This window comes from Cydia fagiglandana, chromosome 3 (assembly GCF_963556715.1).
Source record: "Cydia fagiglandana chromosome 3, ilCydFagi1.1, whole genome shotgun sequence".
Taxonomy (NCBI): Eukaryota; Metazoa; Arthropoda; class Insecta; order Lepidoptera; family Tortricidae; genus Cydia; species Cydia fagiglandana.
This window is the reverse complement of record NC_085934.1, coordinates 4,679,211-4,698,860: the sequence shown is the minus strand read 5'-3', so window position 1 is coordinate 4,698,860 and position 19,650 is coordinate 4,679,211. Positions and strand designations below refer to the sequence as shown.

Here is a 19,650-nt window from a genome sequence, read left to right as displayed (position 1 = left end):
CTCGAATATCCAATGTCGAATCTCGAATATACAGCACTTACTGATTGTTTTATTGGTTGTCTTAGTGTAATTCTATCTTTTAAAAAAAATATTTTCCGCATAGTTGGTGGAGCATAGACAATGCGCGGAAGTCTGCAGCTTCAATTGTTTGATGGCACTTGTCTTATGTCTAGTCGGCTTGTTGAGACTGCTTATTAATCTGCTTATACACCAATGTCATATGCAAGTAACCACAGAATGTTCTGCTTTCTTATTTTAATTTAATGTTCATGTACATATGCTTCCAATTGTATTTTAATTATTTACTATATTACCAGTTACCGCCACTTAATTTTGTACCTCTCAATGTTAATGAATTTAGTGTAAATTAAACCTGTCACTTTATATAAAAAATATGTAAGTTCTAAAGTAACAATGAAAAAAGCCGCCGCGTAAATCTGGTCTGGTCAACCTTGAACTTAACGATCGTATAATTCAAACTATCCAGTGTCCTGAAGTGGTGACTGGTGAGGTTCGCGGCTGTTGCAGATTTATTATACTCGCTCAAAATTAAAGTGCGGCGGGTGTGTCTCAACTCGAAGCGTTGCCTAGGTGTTTGGAGGCGCCATCACCATCGTAGGCCGTAGTAGGTAGAGCCGTGCGCGCGCCACTTGCTCCGCGGCCCCCTCGCGCCGCCCCACCGCACCGCCCGGCCCAGTCCGCCGCAACGCGTCGATCCGGTCGCCCGCGCGCTCCACCAAACTATTCTAAAAACGTTACCTTTACACTCGTACACGCTTCGCAAGCAACCAAAACGGCACCCTCAAGCCCTTCCACCGGGACTCGCAAGTCCCGTCACGTGATCCTTGGCAAACCCGAAGCCATGCAGACTAAACTCATAAGTGCAAGCTACTCGTCCATCATGAACAAGCAAGATCTACTCAGAGAAGTGGTCGTCAAGTACATCGACTACTTTTACCCTGTGTGAGTACTTTAACCTCTAGCGAGGCGCCGACACCTCCGCAGTCTCATGGAGTCGTGACGCATTGCAGCCTTTTCGTCAAGATGCCGTCAATTGGGATAGTGTCGAATGTTACACGGCCCTACGTTCGCGAAGGTTCTCACCGTGCACGGCTAATTACGGTGCCGGTAAGTCGGTGAAGGTTCCCCGGCAACGTGGCCGTTGCAGCCAGACAAGCGGTTGCGTTTGGCTGACGTCGGCGCCGCCTATTGAACCTAGGCGTCTCTATCGTCTCAGTGCTCTATCGATCCGTTGCACTAAACAACACCGGCTAAAACAAGTAGCTAACAATACCCTCACATGTGCTCTGCAACCAAATTCAACCGAAATCAGTAACAGAATGTGTGGATGACTAATTAAATTACATCTGCGGTCAGTTTAGACCTCTCCTGATAAACAAAAGTATTAAGGATTACGCAAAATTTCAATAATTATATTTTTCTCTCTGGTATGTTAATTTAATATTCTGTTTTATTGAAGTTGTAATTGAATAGCTGTTTCTGAAATCGGTGGGCACCATTGCGTGACCGTTTCGCGTGACAAGTACCATAAACCACCGAGTGTGCTGTCCCGTAGTGTCCCATTAATGTCCTTTGTGACCGATTCGTTTGATTGTTCACGTCCCACCGCCGCGCCGCGGTGTGGTAACGATCGCCACGTGAAGCCGCCATATTCGGCTTGTTTTTTCACGTGACCAGATTTTATAGCCCAATCCTAACATTAGTCCTCAGAAACTGTTTACGCTTCAGAAATCATTCCAATGCAATGAGCTTTTCAGCAATTCTGTTACAAAAACTCGTTAGCCACAAGTGCCACAACTGGAGCGTATGCTTTTATGTAATTGAATTCCAAACGAATTCAATGATATCCGTTAAAGTAAATAACAGTACTCATTACAAAATATATGTGCAAGTAAGATGTAATGATCTGAACGGAGGCACCGGCGGTGGCGCCAGCTATGTCGAAACAAGTCTCCACCGTCGATTTCCCCTCGACGACCTTGCGCTCGCCGCTCGCTACCCGATAATACAACAATACGACTCATGCAGCCTCTCGATAACGCTAATAATTTGTTACCAACGCTATTTGATCGCACGTCGCGCGTGTGTGACAGGGGACACTCGGTGATCCCGACCAGCAATTGAATCGTTTGCTACAAACGCTTTACGGCTATTATCACTGAATAAAACGCCGTCGGCAATGTTGATACACTCGCAATTCAATGCAACTGAGTCAGCCATAAATCCCAGTCTATTAATAGAGACAATTACATAGAATGTCCAGTTAATAACCGCATCGGATCAGAATTTTACTGATCAATCTGATCATAGTATACCTAGTAATAAATAAATGAACGCAGAAAATTAATACTAACCATGATTCTCATCAAATTGATGATTTCTTTTTAATTGTTTATAACATTAGAAACTGCTTTGAAAGCTTATTAAAGATTAACTGTTAGAAGTTATAACAAAGCTGAAATGACAAAGCGTCAGCTCTGTAACCTTGAAAGTAGTGAAGAACCCTATCGTTAACAGAATGTCGTGACATGAGCAAATCAATAATGTGGAGGGAATTCAGGTGAAGAGTATTAATTTATTGTAATGCAGTCATGTCACCACGTGCACCTGCGTTATAGTCTATTGTCTGCTAAACAGTGAGTCATGGAATCAACATTTACTTGTATTACGAAAATCTGATTAATTATTGAAGCAGTTTTTGACGCCTTAAGTTTAATCATGAAAGTACTTGGAACGTAGAAAGTTTTTATTAAAATCAAAATAACATGTAGGTACATAATGCCTTTAACGTTTTAATTATAAACAATCTCACCTGTTTTCGGTCATCGACTATGGAAAGAAGATTAAGACTTGTTATTGTATAAATGATCCATCGATCGATTAATGGCTGATAGAAATACAGACAGTGACGTGATTCTGGACTTTGTCGCGGCAATGATTGGTAAATAAGGCGAGCAATGAATAATTCATCGACGTTTTCCATCCCAATCCCAGCGCAGTCAACGCCTTTGAGTCTTTAACCAAGTCATTGCATGCAGTTCTTACTCAATCCTCAATTTGCCTGCCAAACTCGGAATCTGATTATTGTATTTCTGAACAAAAGAATTGCCTCAAAAACAGGTTTTGCAAACACTAAAAACTGGACGAGTTTACTTTCGGCGGATGCTATTTCGGGCGCTGTTATGTTACGACTTACGGCTGTAGAACGATTAAAAATTTCGTGTTTGACGTGTTGCTTTTGTTATTTATAAAGAAAACATAAAACGTCTTTACAAAAGCGGAGACCTTTGTTCCGTCGTCTTTAAATGCAATGAAGTTGATCTACGCAAACACGCACGTGCCGTGCGTGAAGACAAAACTGTTGATATCTCCCCTTCTTTGTTTGCGGCTTGTATTTGTCTAACAACGTTGAGAACTTTACCTTGTGGGCGGACCCGGTGGACGTACTGAATTTGAAAGTTTTCTCACTTTACTCCAACTTGTAACATGTTAGCATTTTCGTTTTTATACTTTTTTGATAGTAATTTTTCGTTATTTTGTATTCAATATTCTCTTGAAAAGTTATTTTCGGAGATGACTCTTTTAAAACATGATCTTAGCGACTGTTCTTTGTTGCCAAGCCGGTCCGGTTGACTGACACGTGTGAAGCCCGACGGGTTATATTTGGCAACATTTTGGTCGCTTGCCCGTAAAAGTCATCATGCTCGTCAATATTTTACATTCATAAATATTTGAAGAAACTCATTAGCATTAAGGTTCGTCTTCTTCAGCGACTAATCATTTGTTGTTGTTTTCGACCTTACTGCCGTATTCGAACTTCAAGATATTCACAAGAGACGACACGTACTAGATCCATTCTATAGTTTAGATATCAACTAGTTCTCTTTTGCAGCGCAATTCGGGCAACCAATGTCACTTTTACGTTAGATAGAGTAAGATATCTATTAGATGTGAATTGGATCTCTAAGTCATATCCTGTGGAAATCGTTAAAGAGTATCTCCAGAATCGCGGAAATGTCAAATTTGACAGGTTAGATCTTAAACATATCGTTATCGTATCTTGGTGATGTCTAAAAGATGTCTATTTCAAAATCCGAATCGGGCCCTAAGTCTCGTCACTTCGAAATACTTTCTCCGGTTTCGCCTCCTTATGCTTCAACTTTTTCATGTGGCATGCCACGGAGCACAATTTTGTCAACCAACTTGCGTAATCGCTCAAAGAATATAAAAACTAGTTTTCGCCCAGTTCCGTTTAGAGAAAGCAAATTTTTTTTTTATTGTCGCCCTGAAGACACGGCGTTGACTTTTAACGATAATCTACTTGTCATTGGCGAAATCGATTTTTACGGTTGCTATCCGGTATTTCATTACGTGTCACTTACATGGGTTGCATAATTATCGCGTAGGCGTCAATTTTGGTGGAAGCCATTGTCAGTGCGGTCGTGTCGTGTGGTCCAGAAGCGTTATTCAATATCGTGAGTTCACCGGCGGACCGGTCGCAATCGATCTGCAGCCGCGCTCATTTTCAACGCTCCAATGGGTTCAAGTTTAGCGTCGTGTTGTTCAACTCGTTGACGCGACACGGAATCCAACGGGAGAAAGTCAAGTACGTTTGTCGTACAATGTGCCACATACTACTACTGATTACACGAATGAGATTGGATCATAATAAGTAAGTCTGACAGTAGCCGCGAAGCAGGCGCATCGTCATTCGTCACTCTCGCAAGCACGTGGCGCCGTCCGCGTGTTGCACTCGTGACACTTTTTAATAACTGCACTATTCTTTTCCATTGTTTCGGTGTTGCTAATTACACTTAATTTGCCTAGTTGCATATACCGTGTTAGTCAGCAATTAACTGCCCACGCTAAAACGCTGACTCTGCCTATGTTACGTCGTGTTAGAAACAAAGCATCGCAACTAATCTTAAGAGCATCAACATTTTTTCAATTACAGTCGCGATCGATAGGGGTTTGTGGGTCAAGTATCAACATCTGTTGATTGACCAGGTTTCTGACATTAGAAATGAAAAACATCGACATAGATTTATCTTTTCTTATATATTACTAGTGTTTCAGCATTAACGCTTGTTTAATTTCTGAAACCGTAGGGGTCTTGCCCTATTTAAAGCCGGACTCCATTGTTTAATGTTACAAACAAGTTAGTTCACCGGGTCGCTTTAGCAATATTTACAGTGCCGCCCGAACGTAATCATCCGTAGCGTCGGACGGAAGCTCTCCTGCGAATTAACTCGCAACCCATTCATTATTATAAGCCGCACTTACTACTTGGATCTAGTTGATTCACCCTTGCATCATCTCTGCGCTTACCTTAAACCGATGCAATACGCGAAAGTGTATACGGTGGATGCTTTCGTTTTGTTTTCATTTGCTTGAACTTAATCGACCGATAAAACTACGTGTATTCACGCATTCTTTCGCGATAACACTGATTTGAGCTCGAGTCAACATAAAAACTTAATGAACATTTATTAAGCGAAACTATCTTGATACGTATACATATTATGTAAACAACAAGAAACTTTAATGATGTTTGGCTATAACATTGTTTTTCTTTTTGTTACAGCGCATCGGGCACCAGCGCGGTGGCCATCGACAACAAGATCGAGCAAGCTATGGTATGTATCTATTAATCTAATCTAATACTACATATTTGTATTTTATAATTATCGGCCATTCAAGTTCGCCAGGAAAAATATTTCTTCTTAAGCTACGTCAAATGCCCTTATAAAGCTCACGCCACATGTGACCATTATAGCATTGTCAATTCAGTACTTCAGGTTGTAATGCGAATTATCTGGCCTACGTGCGTCGTTAGTAAACCCTTTTTCTTTTGCCGCCGACCATTATCATAATTGACCATAAATGGAGGAAATCACATGCAATAAATGTCTATAAGAAACAGCGGCCACAATGACGAATGGAATCCATTAGCGATGTTACTATCCGGGCTGCTGTGCTACTTTATGCAACGCAAATCACTCAAATCGTCGAAGATTCTCTCCCGACCATTAAGGAAATAGCGTGTTTTACAGATGCCGATTGACCGTCTAAGGCGACATATCATTTACCAGTAATGTGCTTCTTTCTACTGAGAACCTAAAATAAGAAAGATAGGACGTCTGGTAGAAAGCATGTGCTGAATACTTCGATGACAATGTATTGCAGTAGCACTCGGTGCCATGTCAGTCGGCCGCGAGGGTTCCGCTTGCGCTCGATACAAGGGATTCTGGGAAGCCTCGACCGGCTCTAATGGTACCATGTCCAATCGCCTGCATACCCAGTCCATTTTACATGCGGCACCGTGCGTCAACGTCTTTCAAATATTTCTTTCACACATTACGGAGAGCTTTCCCGACTTTTCTTTAAACATTCATCACACACACACCCAGTCATCTTTATCCGTGTTTAACTGTCTTGTGCAAAGATGCAATCTTCTAAGAGTACCATTCGTGTCCGCAATAGTAATGGAGCTACATAACACCTTTATTAAATCGACGCTGGTTGACTCTCTAATGACTTCCTCCGACCAATCCGGGAAATGCCGAGCGTAACGGTACCACATTATTATTAGTTACGTGTCTTTTTGTTTTCACATCCTAATCTGGAGTGTGAAGTGCCGTCTCTCAACTTCCCATGAGAATTTCTTGCTCAAGTCTAATCGCTGCGATTCTCAGCACTCAGTGTGAGACTGCATTGCAATGTTCTGATCAGAGCTCTCGATTGCATTGTTGCCCTTAGAGACTATTATTTTTGTTCTCTAGTATGCATATTATGATCAGTTACAAACTTAGAGCATATATAAAAATACGCGAAGCAATTCTTTAATTAGTAGGTCAAACTTAAATATTTCAGAAGTTTGTTATCAACATCCGCAAATACTGCATTATTAGCACTGAGTTTCTCTCCTGTACCCTACATTCGCGTTCGCAATTGAGATTCATCTATGTACGCTATCGGAGTCTCGCATCCTCTATAATTAGCCGCAGATGGCCTCAAGCGATTGACCTCAATCCCGCCCTAATGCCCACCGACCAGTATTTTTATCACTCCCTATTCACTCCCTACTCGTACTTACATCATACTCCCTACTTCTGTATACATACTTTGCGCAAAATCGTTTTTATATTTTGCTGATGTACCCTACTGCCTACATGTTCCATCCATCACGCACTTTTGATACTTGAATATTCGTCTATTTTAAGTAACTAGTGTTATCTATTGATTGATTACATTTATCAAAATTTATTTTTACAATATGTCGATGACTGCAATAATAGAAATGCGATTATTTTAAAAGATAGGCGCTATATAGATGAAAAGATATCAGGTGTAGGAACGTGTAAGAGATTATCAGCGCGATACTAGTTTATAGTCTTTCTCGCAAACACTCCCTTTTCGTAATACATATATCAAAAGAAGCCCTGCATTACATAATTTGTTTCTGTATTTACCCTTTTTTATAAGTATAATGATAATGTCTGTCTTGTAACGTGTATCATTCATTTCTGAAAAGAGTTTGGCGATTTACTACTTACACAATAAAACGTAAATCATAATACACAAAAAGATGCAATATGACAAAGAGGAGGTACATTTACTGAAAATTCGATTTTCAACAAAGCGCAGCGAAACGTTTGTCAAACTCGTCTCATTTATCATATAAGTAAAAGCCTCTGCATAATAATTCGCCCACAATAAAGTGAACGGCCTTGGAGCACTAAATTTACACCAATTCCACGCTGTCAGATATACAGAGGTAGCAGTTTGTTTCGAAAGACTTTTCGTGTTACATCACTCAGATGATGTTTACTAGCAATTCGTCGTCGCAGGAATTATAGTTCACACCACTGACCTACTTCCATGCATCTGTGCAAACACAATCTTCTTTGATTTCCATGCGTTCTTTAAATTTAGCGCTTTGAACTTTTATTACTTTTCGCCGATTACCTTTGGTATTGCCAAACACATGAAATTTATACCGGCGTCGCTAGGTGTGTTCAGTCGGTGTTTGTCTATTGTATGCTACGTGTGGTAATTTTCATTTATTTGAGGCGCCACAGCATACTAATTCCCTCATTGTGTACATAATTTGCATGAGTCAGACGTGACCCGTAAGGGCTAACCCGCCAAGAATAGACACGGAAGGAAAGCTGCCCTCGATGTGCCGCTACGGTGGAGACACGTGCTCTCCAGATAAAGCGACCAAATCAAACATGTCCACCGTGGAATTAAGTACTAAAAGACGTAGAGGTTCTTGCAAATCGGTCGCCAGCTCGATATCGAGATCAAGCGACGAATTATTTGCAACTAAGAGTGGCTACGAGAGCGCACGGCACGCGCCAGATCGAAATCGCAGCACGAAGCCATTGCGAGCCAGGAAATGCAGCGGGGTTCTTGGAAAACAAATCTCCAACCCTGTAATGAAGCTGTCACGCTCCTACTATTAAGACCTATTCTAGAATTGAGAATTACAGTCGTCACGATCTAATCTTTTCGTTTGTTTTAACGTCTAAGATTACGATCCCTAATAATGTAGGTGAGCTATAATACAATGATGACAATCGCAGTTTTGGCTTATTTATTGTCCAATTGATAAAGTTTTTTAAACATATTCGATTCGAAGATTACACATTTATAGAATGATTCCATGTTATAATTCAAAATCTGTTTGTCAATAATCTGTATCGCTGTAAGCCAAGATAAAAGATGGAAGAGTACTGACGAAGTAAATACAGATTATTTTTATCGTATCCGTCGAAACCGCCGACGCTCGCTGGGGATTGATAATAACCAGATTCACTGTTCGATTTAGTAAACAGGATTCCAAAACATCTCGACCTTCGGTCTTCAAAATAACCTTATCAAGTTATCCTTCATTTAATATTTCAATAACCACAATCAGTTGTGAATGTTATGATGTCTAACTGGACCACTCCGTTAACATAGCAATAATCATATTTAACTATTTGTTATTTACATACTAATATCATTAGTGCTTTATGTTTATATTTGTGGACAAAGAAAAACTGGTTCCGTGGCAAAGTTTTCACGATTCAATATTTATGAGGCTCAAAGTTGACGTCATTGCATAATTTGATCTGGAAGCTCGCGTTGAACCGGTTTTGAAATTGCACTACATAAATACACATCGTTTAGTAGTATAGGTATTCATAAAATCGGCTACTAATGTACTGCCAGGATTAACTTTATTTCTTCAGCCAATAGAGCGTGTAGATGTATTTTGAACGCGTTGTCCAAATATTGTTCTAGTTTCTACTACCTACTTCTACTTTCATGAAACTGCTGGAAGTAGTGCTGTTTTCACGGTTTCTCACACAACTAAAATTAAAAATACCACTTATTAATTTAAAAAATACCTTAAGCCGTGAAAACAGAACATGCGAATTTTATCAGGTGACATTTACTTGGGCCTATATGATAGAACTGACTAACTGGATGCTGTTAAGCAATAATGTGTCAACATACATTAATTTTTCAATAAGATGTCAACTCAAAAAATTGACGCATACATTTGACATTCTATTGAAAAATTAATGTGGGTTGACACATTATTGCTTCTCAGCATCCAACTAATAAACTATTATTTGGATTGTTAAATATTTTATCTTTCAAATTAGTCATTTCGCTCATGGTGATCTCAACTGAGAAGAAACTAGTGATGATTCCGCATCATATCGTAACGAGGGTCAGCCAGCAATTCCAGATTGTTAAGTTCGAGTGACCTCTAGAGATTGTGCCTTGTTTGTCTGACAACTGCTATCTCGGAGATAGCACGCCGACGTCAATACGAGAACATGTTTATTGTTTACCTTTTTTAATTAGTTTCCATGATAGGTAAACGTGTAGCACGCAATACGGATAAGATAGTGTGACCCGTTGTTGTTATTTAAAGGATTAGCTTGTTGTTTTGACAGCGTTGTGAACGTTGTTTACTTTCTGTCAGTCGAACTTCCGTCAATTATTACAGGAAGAGGTAGTTATATTTTTATATTGGTTTCGTCCAGTAACCATAACAAAATATCTTATATTTAGCTTTAGCTCCTGTATGCTAACTATATAGGAAATCGGGACTTTAGGAAAATAAAATAACATTAATATATCATTTTCACTTTAAGCAGCGGCATTAAATACCCTCAAAGCGAGCTAGATTTTTCAATCTGTATTCGCAATTATATTCGCTAAAATTGTGTTTTATGGGAAGTTTCATAGCTTTCTGCTAAGTTACATTAATCGTTCAGTCGATGGTGATTGGTTTAACCGAACCTAAGAAGTTGAACGGTCGCCAATAAAATCGGCTTACTTGGAAATAATATGAAATAACTGATTCGCGTTTATTATATATTTAGTGGTTTCGTGGAAGAACATAAAGGATAATTATTTTAGGTAGTACTTGTAGGTATTGCATATTCCACGTGACCGCAAAAAAATACGGATATTCGGAGTAGAATAATTTCATCATTGAATATGTTGAATTGTAAATTATCACCGCATGCAAATTACATCATGAATATTTATACGAGTACAATAGAATTTATTTTTTCTACTAGCACTAGCCAAACAGTCGAGCAGGTTTACTTAGGTGTGCCGTTTCGCGATAACAATTTATTTTCCACATATGTTTTATAAACCGGTATTTACACACATGCCCCTGGGACAACTCTCTAGTCCTGATACGCAATAACCACGAGCAAATGTCGATTTATGTAATTGTATGAATTTTTATTATAAATACTCGCATATTTCTGCAGTGCGCTCATTATTTGATCAATACATATTTGCACATCGGGTCTTGAATCGGGTATTAAACTTGAATCATCAATTTGCACCAACTGTTCTTTACCTTATTTATTTCCATTGTTTCATTAAGCGTGTTACTTTTAAAATAGTTAAACTGTCGTTTCATAGATGTGTCATGCCTGTCTATGTCAGACCTTTTAATGTTATCTAAGGATTACAAAAAAGACGCACTTAAATATTTGTGCAAACTGCGGCGCGGTGCTATTGGTGCCAGGCAGACGGGCTCCACAGCCTGTGTTCTTTTTATGATTTCGACACAACTTTTTACTTTGCCAACTAGAAAAATGACACCACTTTATTTATTAACACCTTATCATTGAATTATTCTAATACATTTCCAAATAGATAGCTCATAGTGAACGAATTCGCAGAGCTGCTGGAAGTGCTGGACCACCCCAGTAGTCAAAACATCTCTGATCGATGCGGCAAGAAATGCCATTAGTCTATACAATCATCGCAGTCGATGTAGGCTGTAGACTAGGTACCTCTTAAAGTACAGTTCCCGGCGATAAATATTGCACATCGGAATTTCGGCTTCGTAGAGTGTTGTCTCTTCCTCTCTCGTCGTCTCCAATATTCCCTTTCTAAAGACCGATGTGCAATATTTATCGCCGGGTACTGTACCTCTTTAGTCGCTGCAACTATCATCTGTAAAAATGCTGTGGCCTATGATGACCATGAGATCATAGTGCTTTATCATAAATATTAATTGAAAGACTCGACGCTATTTTAATATTCAAGTCAACTAGAATGTACAATAACAAACCATCAATCGCCCACCGAAACTCATCACCTTCCAAATTCGGCTTCCATATATGGGTTTGTTTAGCATGCGGAGCGCCGACTAGTTTACGCGTTGCTGCTTTAATAACGATGATGTCATTTTAATATAATTAATGCTTACGGCCGCTTCAACTTTGTTTTGAACTGTTGTTTACGCATTCGATTAATTTGTTTTTTTTTTTACTTTATGCGTCTTGTTTGAATCGTTAATCAGGCGGTTCTTGACAGTTAGTATCACCGATGAGTTTTAGATATCACAGTCATAGATGAGATTACTCTTGTTTACCTGCTGCCTTTTCTTTTCTACGAATCACCTGTTTTTTCCTTTTCTTATATGTAATCAGTATTAGTTCCATTTAGAGATAATATTTCAAGGTTTATTTAAATAAGTTATCAAACAATGTAGGAGCTATATCATTCATCTAAATGATCTAACCTAATAATGAAATGAATCCTTTAGGTCGCGAGTCTTAACCTGTACTAATTTACACAATTCGCACCGGTATTGTCGAGTCGGCCTGGTTCTGTCTGGTAATCATTAAAAACAATGCTGCAGGTATTATCATTCGCCCTTGTACTAATTATATCATCGCTTACCACGCCTGTTGTTGCAAATACGAGTTCACTGCACTCAGATAACGTTGCGATTTCTAAATTTCAAATTCACCAGACATATTTTGATACTCCTGTCGCTCTTATCGTAACCCCGTAACATGTTTTTCGTGTGCTCTTTCCTTATCAGATTTCACCTACTGACATGAAAATGTTTCACGAGACATTATCACTGTTACGTCGTAGTTTAAGCCTATTAAATTGCTACGGATTACCTTCTCCTGTTTTCGCCACTTTTTCTGAGCGGTTTCTTTCAGTTCTTTCCAATTATCAGTTGATATTGCAAATGCTATCAATAAGTCCATTGGCGCCCCGTCAATCTGTCCGTGACGCAGTTGTCAATACATTCTAATGAGATCCGGTATGAACCGGTACAATTTAGCACTCGATTCCTTTAATTGAAGACGGTCGGCACCCACTCGAACCGCCTCGCTAAAAACACCCGGGCTATTTTTATTCAGTTCTAATTATAACCAGGGACCATTCTGTTGGGCTTCACCGAAGCTTTGAGCCTTGACTTGGGTGTGCGTCAGAAAGTCTAGATTAGAAAACCAAAATGTGTTTTTCGCATGTTTTCAGCGTGGGAGTAATGACCAATTTACCTGAGAAGGAAGCTGCTCTGTGAAATAAATACGTCTCTCTTACGTACATCTCACTTGAGGAACCGCGTTCCTCTACTATGTCTATTTATATTAGTCATTAACGTATAATGATTCTTTTGAATTATGTATGTTACGCGTAAGTCCTTTATAGGCTATCCTTTGATTTAATTTCCTAATTGTTACATTTATCAATAAAACATACCATAAGTAACTATAAAACTATCCGCATTCTTAGTGTCCAACGTCCATTCATTTATCGTCGTTAATGAAACTCAAGTATTTAGCTGTAATTCAATGGAATCCTCCCAGCTCTCCTCTCAACAGCTTTGTTTGTAAATACTCCTCAAGTTCTTGTTATTCTATTAATATGTAGGGCCCGTCATCATTGAATTAAATGAACTAAGTGTTGACAGACATTATTTTGGTCGAGCGCTCTTAACAAATTCTTTATTGGACGCGAAATAATAAGAATTGATCTTAATTGTAGCCATTCGGGAGCCTGTTGTAAACAAGAACCTATTTTGTAGATGTATGAAGGATGTTTAGATAGTAAATATTCGACAAATGTTTATAGAAGGAGAGTGGCTATACGTATATTTTAGTGGGAATTTCGTGAAATCTACAGATACGCACTTTTATTAAATACAGCCATAGGCAGGACATTGTAATCCATAAGATACATTGATAATTTGATGCATTGTAGAACGCGAGCCAATACTGAAATCCCTAAATTTTCCATTTTTACTACTTTTATATATTTTATATAAAAGGAGAGCCGGTGTAGCTTTATTTGACGTTCATAAGCACATTATAATATGCCGACTTGAATAATAAACTATCTTTATTTAAAGTATTAAATAGGTATACTACATTTTTGAAAGTGTTTAGTAAAAATATGCACGCAATGAAGTTTGAAATCATATGGTAGCAATGAACACAAGTGCATGATGGAAAATTTTACAGAATGTGAAAATGTGGAGCAGCAGCGAGCCGACATACGCCTGACATTAAAATGTTTATGCTACCGTTTGAATTTATGACCTTCTCGTTTCTCAACTACGTTTTGGTACTCGACTCTACCTCGCTAGCAATACTTCAAAGATGTAATTGTCCTATTTGTCGGCCATTTTTTTTATACTATACGAGTAGGCCAAAATATACCTAGTGTATGAGAAAACAAGAGCTTTGTAATGTTGATATATATCGGTAGAGTCGGTAGTGCGGTGCACAGGGCGCACGGGCTGCCCGCGTGGTGCCTGCGATGACGTGTGCCGCCGCCATTTTAAATAGGGCGCGCGCGCGATCAGACCATCAGTCGCCTGCTGGGACGCGCCCGCGCAACTTCCTATACCTTAGCTAAAGTATTATCACGCTCGCGCTCAGCCCCGACGGCTACTACATTTAACTCTATTTACATTCGGTGAATACACAACCCTTTCAACATGATCGAGGTTGCCACTCAGCCCAGAGATCTCCTCTACGAAGTCAGGCAGAAAGGCCACCAAGATGCCTGCTACGTTGTGGTGCCAAAAACAAAAGTGGTACGTTTCTGTCTACTCAGTCGCAAAGAATTTCAGCCGCGGTTGCTAGTTTTTCCACATTTTTCGTAAAGTGCGTAGCATTCGCTTCGTGATTGCGTGCGGTCAAGCGTATTTAACTCGATTTTGGCTTTGATCACCGATGCGTTTACTATATTTTCCGAAATATTATATTAAGGTTTTAAATATTACAAATCCATGTAAACTTGAGAAATATTTTACTGAGAATACTGAGTGATCGTGTATTATTTTATTTCAACGTTAACATTGTTTTTTTTTATCATGAGCCTTGAGTCGTGACTATCCATATCGTATCGGAGTATATTATGTATTTGGAAATAAACAAGAACAAGTTTGTCCTTCTCATAAACACCTCGGCGCGGCGAGGCGTACCCAAATAAGATGTGTAGAAGTTTTATGTCGTTAAGTCGTTATATAAGTTATTAATGTCGGTTTTTGTGTTGTTTCAGGATCTGGTTAAGAGCCACCTGATGTTCGCGGTGCGCGAGGAGGTGGAAGTCCTCAAGGAGCGCATCGCCGAACTGATGGAGAGGATCAACCAGCTGGAGGTGGAGAACACGTACCTGCGCGCGCACGCCAGCCAGGACACGCTGGCGGCGCTGCCGGCGGCGGGCGCCAAGCCGCCGCCCGCGCCGCAGGGCCCGCAGCCGCCCGTGTCGTAGGCCGCGGTGCCTACCCGCTGAACCTGACCGGGCCCGGGCCCCGCCCGGCCCCTCGGCGCGCGACCCGCCCGGCGCCGCGCCGGTCCACTGTGCACGCGGCGCCGCGCCACGGAGTCACTATGGCTGTGCTATGTTAGACGTAGGTTAACGAGGATCGAGTCCACGCCACCGGTCGAGCGCCGAGGGCCGCGACCGGCACTGCCGCGCCGCGCGCCGCCGCCGCCGCCGGCACTCTTGTATATGTTGGAGACATTGCCGGCGCGCTTCACGAGCCTCTCACTATTAAAGCTTACATAGAAGATATATTTTTCTGTTACTAATCATAAGAGTGCAGAATTCGTGCTAACTGCCATGCTTACGCTACGCATATCGGCGACGAGTAGGGTTTCGATGTAAAACGTCTACCTATATTTTTATGCAGTTTAAAAGTTTAGATATCGCTATCCACATAATATATTCCATTTAAGATAATCTGTAAGACGTGTGTTTATAATAGATGTAATGAAACAGCTGAATATCTTACGCATTGAACAAGGACTGTGTGTTAATTTATTTTTAAAATTTTGTAATGTTTAAGTTATTTATCGAGTTTTACCTACTGAGTTACTGTGAAGTGTATGAGTTGTTTCTCCGTTATGTTATGAGTAGTGTGTGGGGCGTAAGGGCTCTAGAGCCGCAGCTCCGGCTGAATGTGTTAGCTGGCGACCGCTGGCTTTAGTCAATTTGCACGCAATCTGCATATAAAACTATTTAATTCCAACCCTATATCAGTAATAGAGATTATAGCGATTTAACATTGTATTTTTTTAATGTTTTAAATTGTTTGTATATAGTACAAGTTGTAATAGAATTGCGAGTCGGAATGGTGTATATAATGTGAAAAGAATGTGATGAAAGCCGATTCCTCAGTCTGCCTTCCTAGAGAACGTCGTCGACGGATCGTATATAAATGTATTAAGTTAAAATATACGCTGTATTTAGCTTCGTTGTTGATCGAACAAAGTGGCTGGGGACTGAATGGTCGGTCGTTGGCAGTGAGAGAGTGACGAAAGACAGGGTTCGTAGATAGTAAAGCCAAAGCGAGGAAGAGTCCCAGCAAGGAATGTCAGTCTTAGTGTAGTATTTTGTACAACGTTACTATGTATGTGTATAGATGATTGGTCCTCATAATTATTGTGAATATACAGTAATTTACTCTTAAAAAGCATTACTCTAGTACTAGATATGAATTATATTATATGATACTGAAATTTGTAAATATACTGTAAACAGAATGTCCATTCTAGCTTATGTTGACCAGAAGGTTCCTCATACCCAATAAATAAACGCAAAACTACTCTGTGTGTGTTTCGTATCCCAACCCCTTACCTGCTCGACAATAAAAGACAAAAGACCCTTTGTCTCCACACGGTAGCAGAGATAAAGGCCGAAGCTTTTGACCATCTGCTCGATAAAAGCATAAAAGACAGGGGCTTCCCCTAATTTGAATTGTATGCCACCTGGTCAAAATAATGGTGGTCTTGAGCTCACAAAAGCGATAATCGGCTGTGCCATAAAATGGCATCAGTTTATGCAATCTGTTCAGGTATGCAATTTATTGCATCTTTGGTTTTTTTTTGTGCACTCGAGAGGCGGCGATTATTGTTCTTGTAGGCTTTGAGCTCATCAGCAGAAAATACTTAAGTTTATGAAACTATAGGTCCTAATCGTAATTAACAATAAAAAAAACTGAGCCAACTGGTAGAGAGAAGTAAGAGAATGCTCCATACATATTTAAATAGAGATTCATTCTTTTAGCTTTGGGAAAACTTATTACATTTTAACATATCTCCTATGCAACTTATTATTCAATAAGTAAGAAAACTGATGTATGGAGTGATCACTTATATTTCTCTATGCCTCTGGTGAATCAGAAATATCAATAAATATTTAAGCTGAAGTGGGTAAGTTACAGCAGAAGCAAAAAACTCCAGGAAAATGCGAAAAGGTTGAAAAGGACATCAGCTTCCAAGAAAAAATGCGTTTGGTATTGCTGGTATTGCTTGTATGTTCCTCAAAACATAAGTTATAGTATCTAGTCTACGGTCCTATCCCGGTTCACTCCGCGATTTCGTCGCATTGGTACAGGTAGCTAAAAGTACATCCGTTCGACCCCAATTTTGGGGTTTGCCATAAGCCGCGCGTGGCGCTGTCGCCACCTAGCGGCCATATCTGTGCTGATCGTGACAGACGCGTTTTCTTAGAGTGAGTCTTCTGTACCTAATAGTACCATTATTTATTCTGTGGACTACTAGTATTTATATCACGGATGGTCAATGTTAGAAGTCAGACCAAGAGATTTTGACAGCACACGCAGTGCAAGTGTTATTTATACGTCATCATTTCATATAAGTTTGACGTTTAAAATAACACCTGCATTGCGTTAACTGCGTGTGCTGTCAAAATCTCTGCAGACTTTTCTTGGTCTAACTCTATCAAGCAGAGATCTGATCTAACGGAGCCTGGAACTCAACTCTCTGTACTATCAACTCGATGCAGTCATAGTCTGGACCGACTAAAAACATCCTTTTACATAGGTTGTAGGCTCATAAGTCATAGGTCAAGCATTTACAAATATAAAATGATGTTCATAAAAAAATCCCTAATGTTTCCAATTCGTAACAAGTTGGTGGTAGCAGGTGGCAGGAAACATTGATTCGCTTTGGTTGTCTTTGGTAAGGGAATTATTTTCTTATTTATGCAAATAGAGTGCCCTCTCTTGGACTAGAAAACAAACAATTAGTTTACTTGTGAACATACCTCAGCGACATGTCGTGTCATATCACTAATAGATGGCATTAAAATCAAAATATATCATGTTAATGTTTAGTAGGTACCAGCAAGTTCCAGTAATGCTACTTTTAATGGAAGTAAAATAAAAATAACAATGAAAAGTAATAGAATCAAAAATTACATTCGTAATTTAAATCATGGTCGGAACGCCATCTATTATGAGTATAAGAAACTGTTGTTCAGTTTCAATACTTATGCTACTCGCCGCTAGGTAGCACTGTACAGCTTGGCAAAAAAGAGTAGAAATTAAAAAGTGGCAATACTGTAGTGTCGTCCCGTTTTCTTATATACTATTGGTTAGAAAGGGACGACACTAGTGTGTTGCCACTTTTTAATTTCTACTGTTTTTGCCAAGCTGTAGCTGAAAAGTAATAGCGTTGCGTTCAGAATCTTTTCTGGTCTTGGAGGATATAACCAATGGAGACGCCATGTCTAAAATTTTCGGTACAAAATAGTCTGCCGTTTTTTGCGGGGGAGGGGCACATCAAATGTATAGGAACGTCATGTCAGATAAACGTCAGTCCATACATGTGGTTGACCATTGGCCGCCTATTTTCGACAGAGGGGAACGCCTGTTAATGGCGGCTCCATTGTTAATTACTCCGAGTTTCTGGTGCAAAAATAATGATGCCAAAATAGTACATTATTGTCGAGGCTCGGAAGTAGCTACTTGCAGGCTGAGGATTAAAATGAACCTTTGGGAGTTCGTTTAATTGAATCCGAAGCCAGCAAGTAGCCTTCTAGCCGAGTCATAAGCCTCCTCCAGACTATGCGCGTGAATCGCGGGCGAAGCCGCGAACGCAAGTGTGGCGTCGATTTCGCAGATTGTTCACGTCTTCGCGCCTTGTTCTCCGTTTTTTGTCGGTATTTCGGCCCGCGTCAAAGGAGACGCGAAGCGCGAACTTGCAAGACTCCACATTACACACTATTATGGCTCTTCTGTGGCCAGATAAATATTAATTATATTATGATTATATTACATTAAGCAGCTATATTTTACGGTTTCACAAGAAATCAAAATGGAAAAACAGCTAAATCACGTATGATGCCATAGATAACTAACAGTTAAACTCGATCAGCTGATGCTTTTCCGCCATCTTGCCGCAAACCAAACTGCGAAATCGCCGTGAAGTGTGCGAGTGTGGAGTCATACGTCAACTTCGTGATATGTTCGCTCCGCGACGTCGCGGCGCGATTCACGCACATAGTCTGGAGGGGGCTATATATAGTGCTTTTCTCAAAACCGGGCAAGTGCGAGTCGGACTCGCGCACGAAGGGTTCCGTACCATAATGCAAAAAAAAAAACGGTCACCCATCCAAGTACTGACCACTCCCGACATTGCTTAACTTTGGTCAAAAATCACGTTTGTTGTATGGGAGCCCCATTTAAATCTTTATTTTATTCTGTTTTTAGTATTTGTTGTTATAGCGGCAACAGAAATACATCATCTGTGAAAATTTCAACTGTCTAGCTATCACGGTTCGTGAGATACAGCCTGGTGACAGACGGACGGACGGACGGACGGACGGACGGACGGACAGCGAAGTCTTAGTAATAGGGTCCCGTTTTACCCTTTGGGTACGGAACCCTAAAAATGGTGCAAGAAATATAAACCCCAGATATAATAGGAATATTTTACAGAAGCAACGTTCTTACGTATAGCTGGTTAAGCAAATCTTGTCTTGGTAAAAAAAGGCGCGAAATTCAAATTTTCTATGGGACGATATCCCATCGCGCCT

At 40.0% G+C, this 19,650-nt stretch overlaps 1 protein-coding gene across 5 annotated transcripts in view; it reads left to right on the top strand.

Moving 5' to 3' along the window:
* LOC134679889 (PAX-interacting protein 1-like) overlaps positions 1-16,418 on the top strand; it is a 170,342-nt gene extending 153,924 nt beyond the window's left edge. For all 5 annotated transcript variants that reach the window (XM_063538812.1, XM_063538813.1, XM_063538815.1 and 2 more), the window contains 2 exons: positions 5,606-5,657; positions 14,866-16,418. In XM_063538812.1, coding sequence (XP_063394882.1) covers positions 5,606-5,657; positions 14,866-15,078 — 265 coding nt within the window. In that variant the 3' untranslated portion in view covers positions 15,079-16,418. The remainder of the gene's footprint in view (positions 1-5,605; positions 5,658-14,865) is intronic.
* The last annotated feature ends 3,232 nt before the right edge of the window (positions 16,419-19,650 follow it).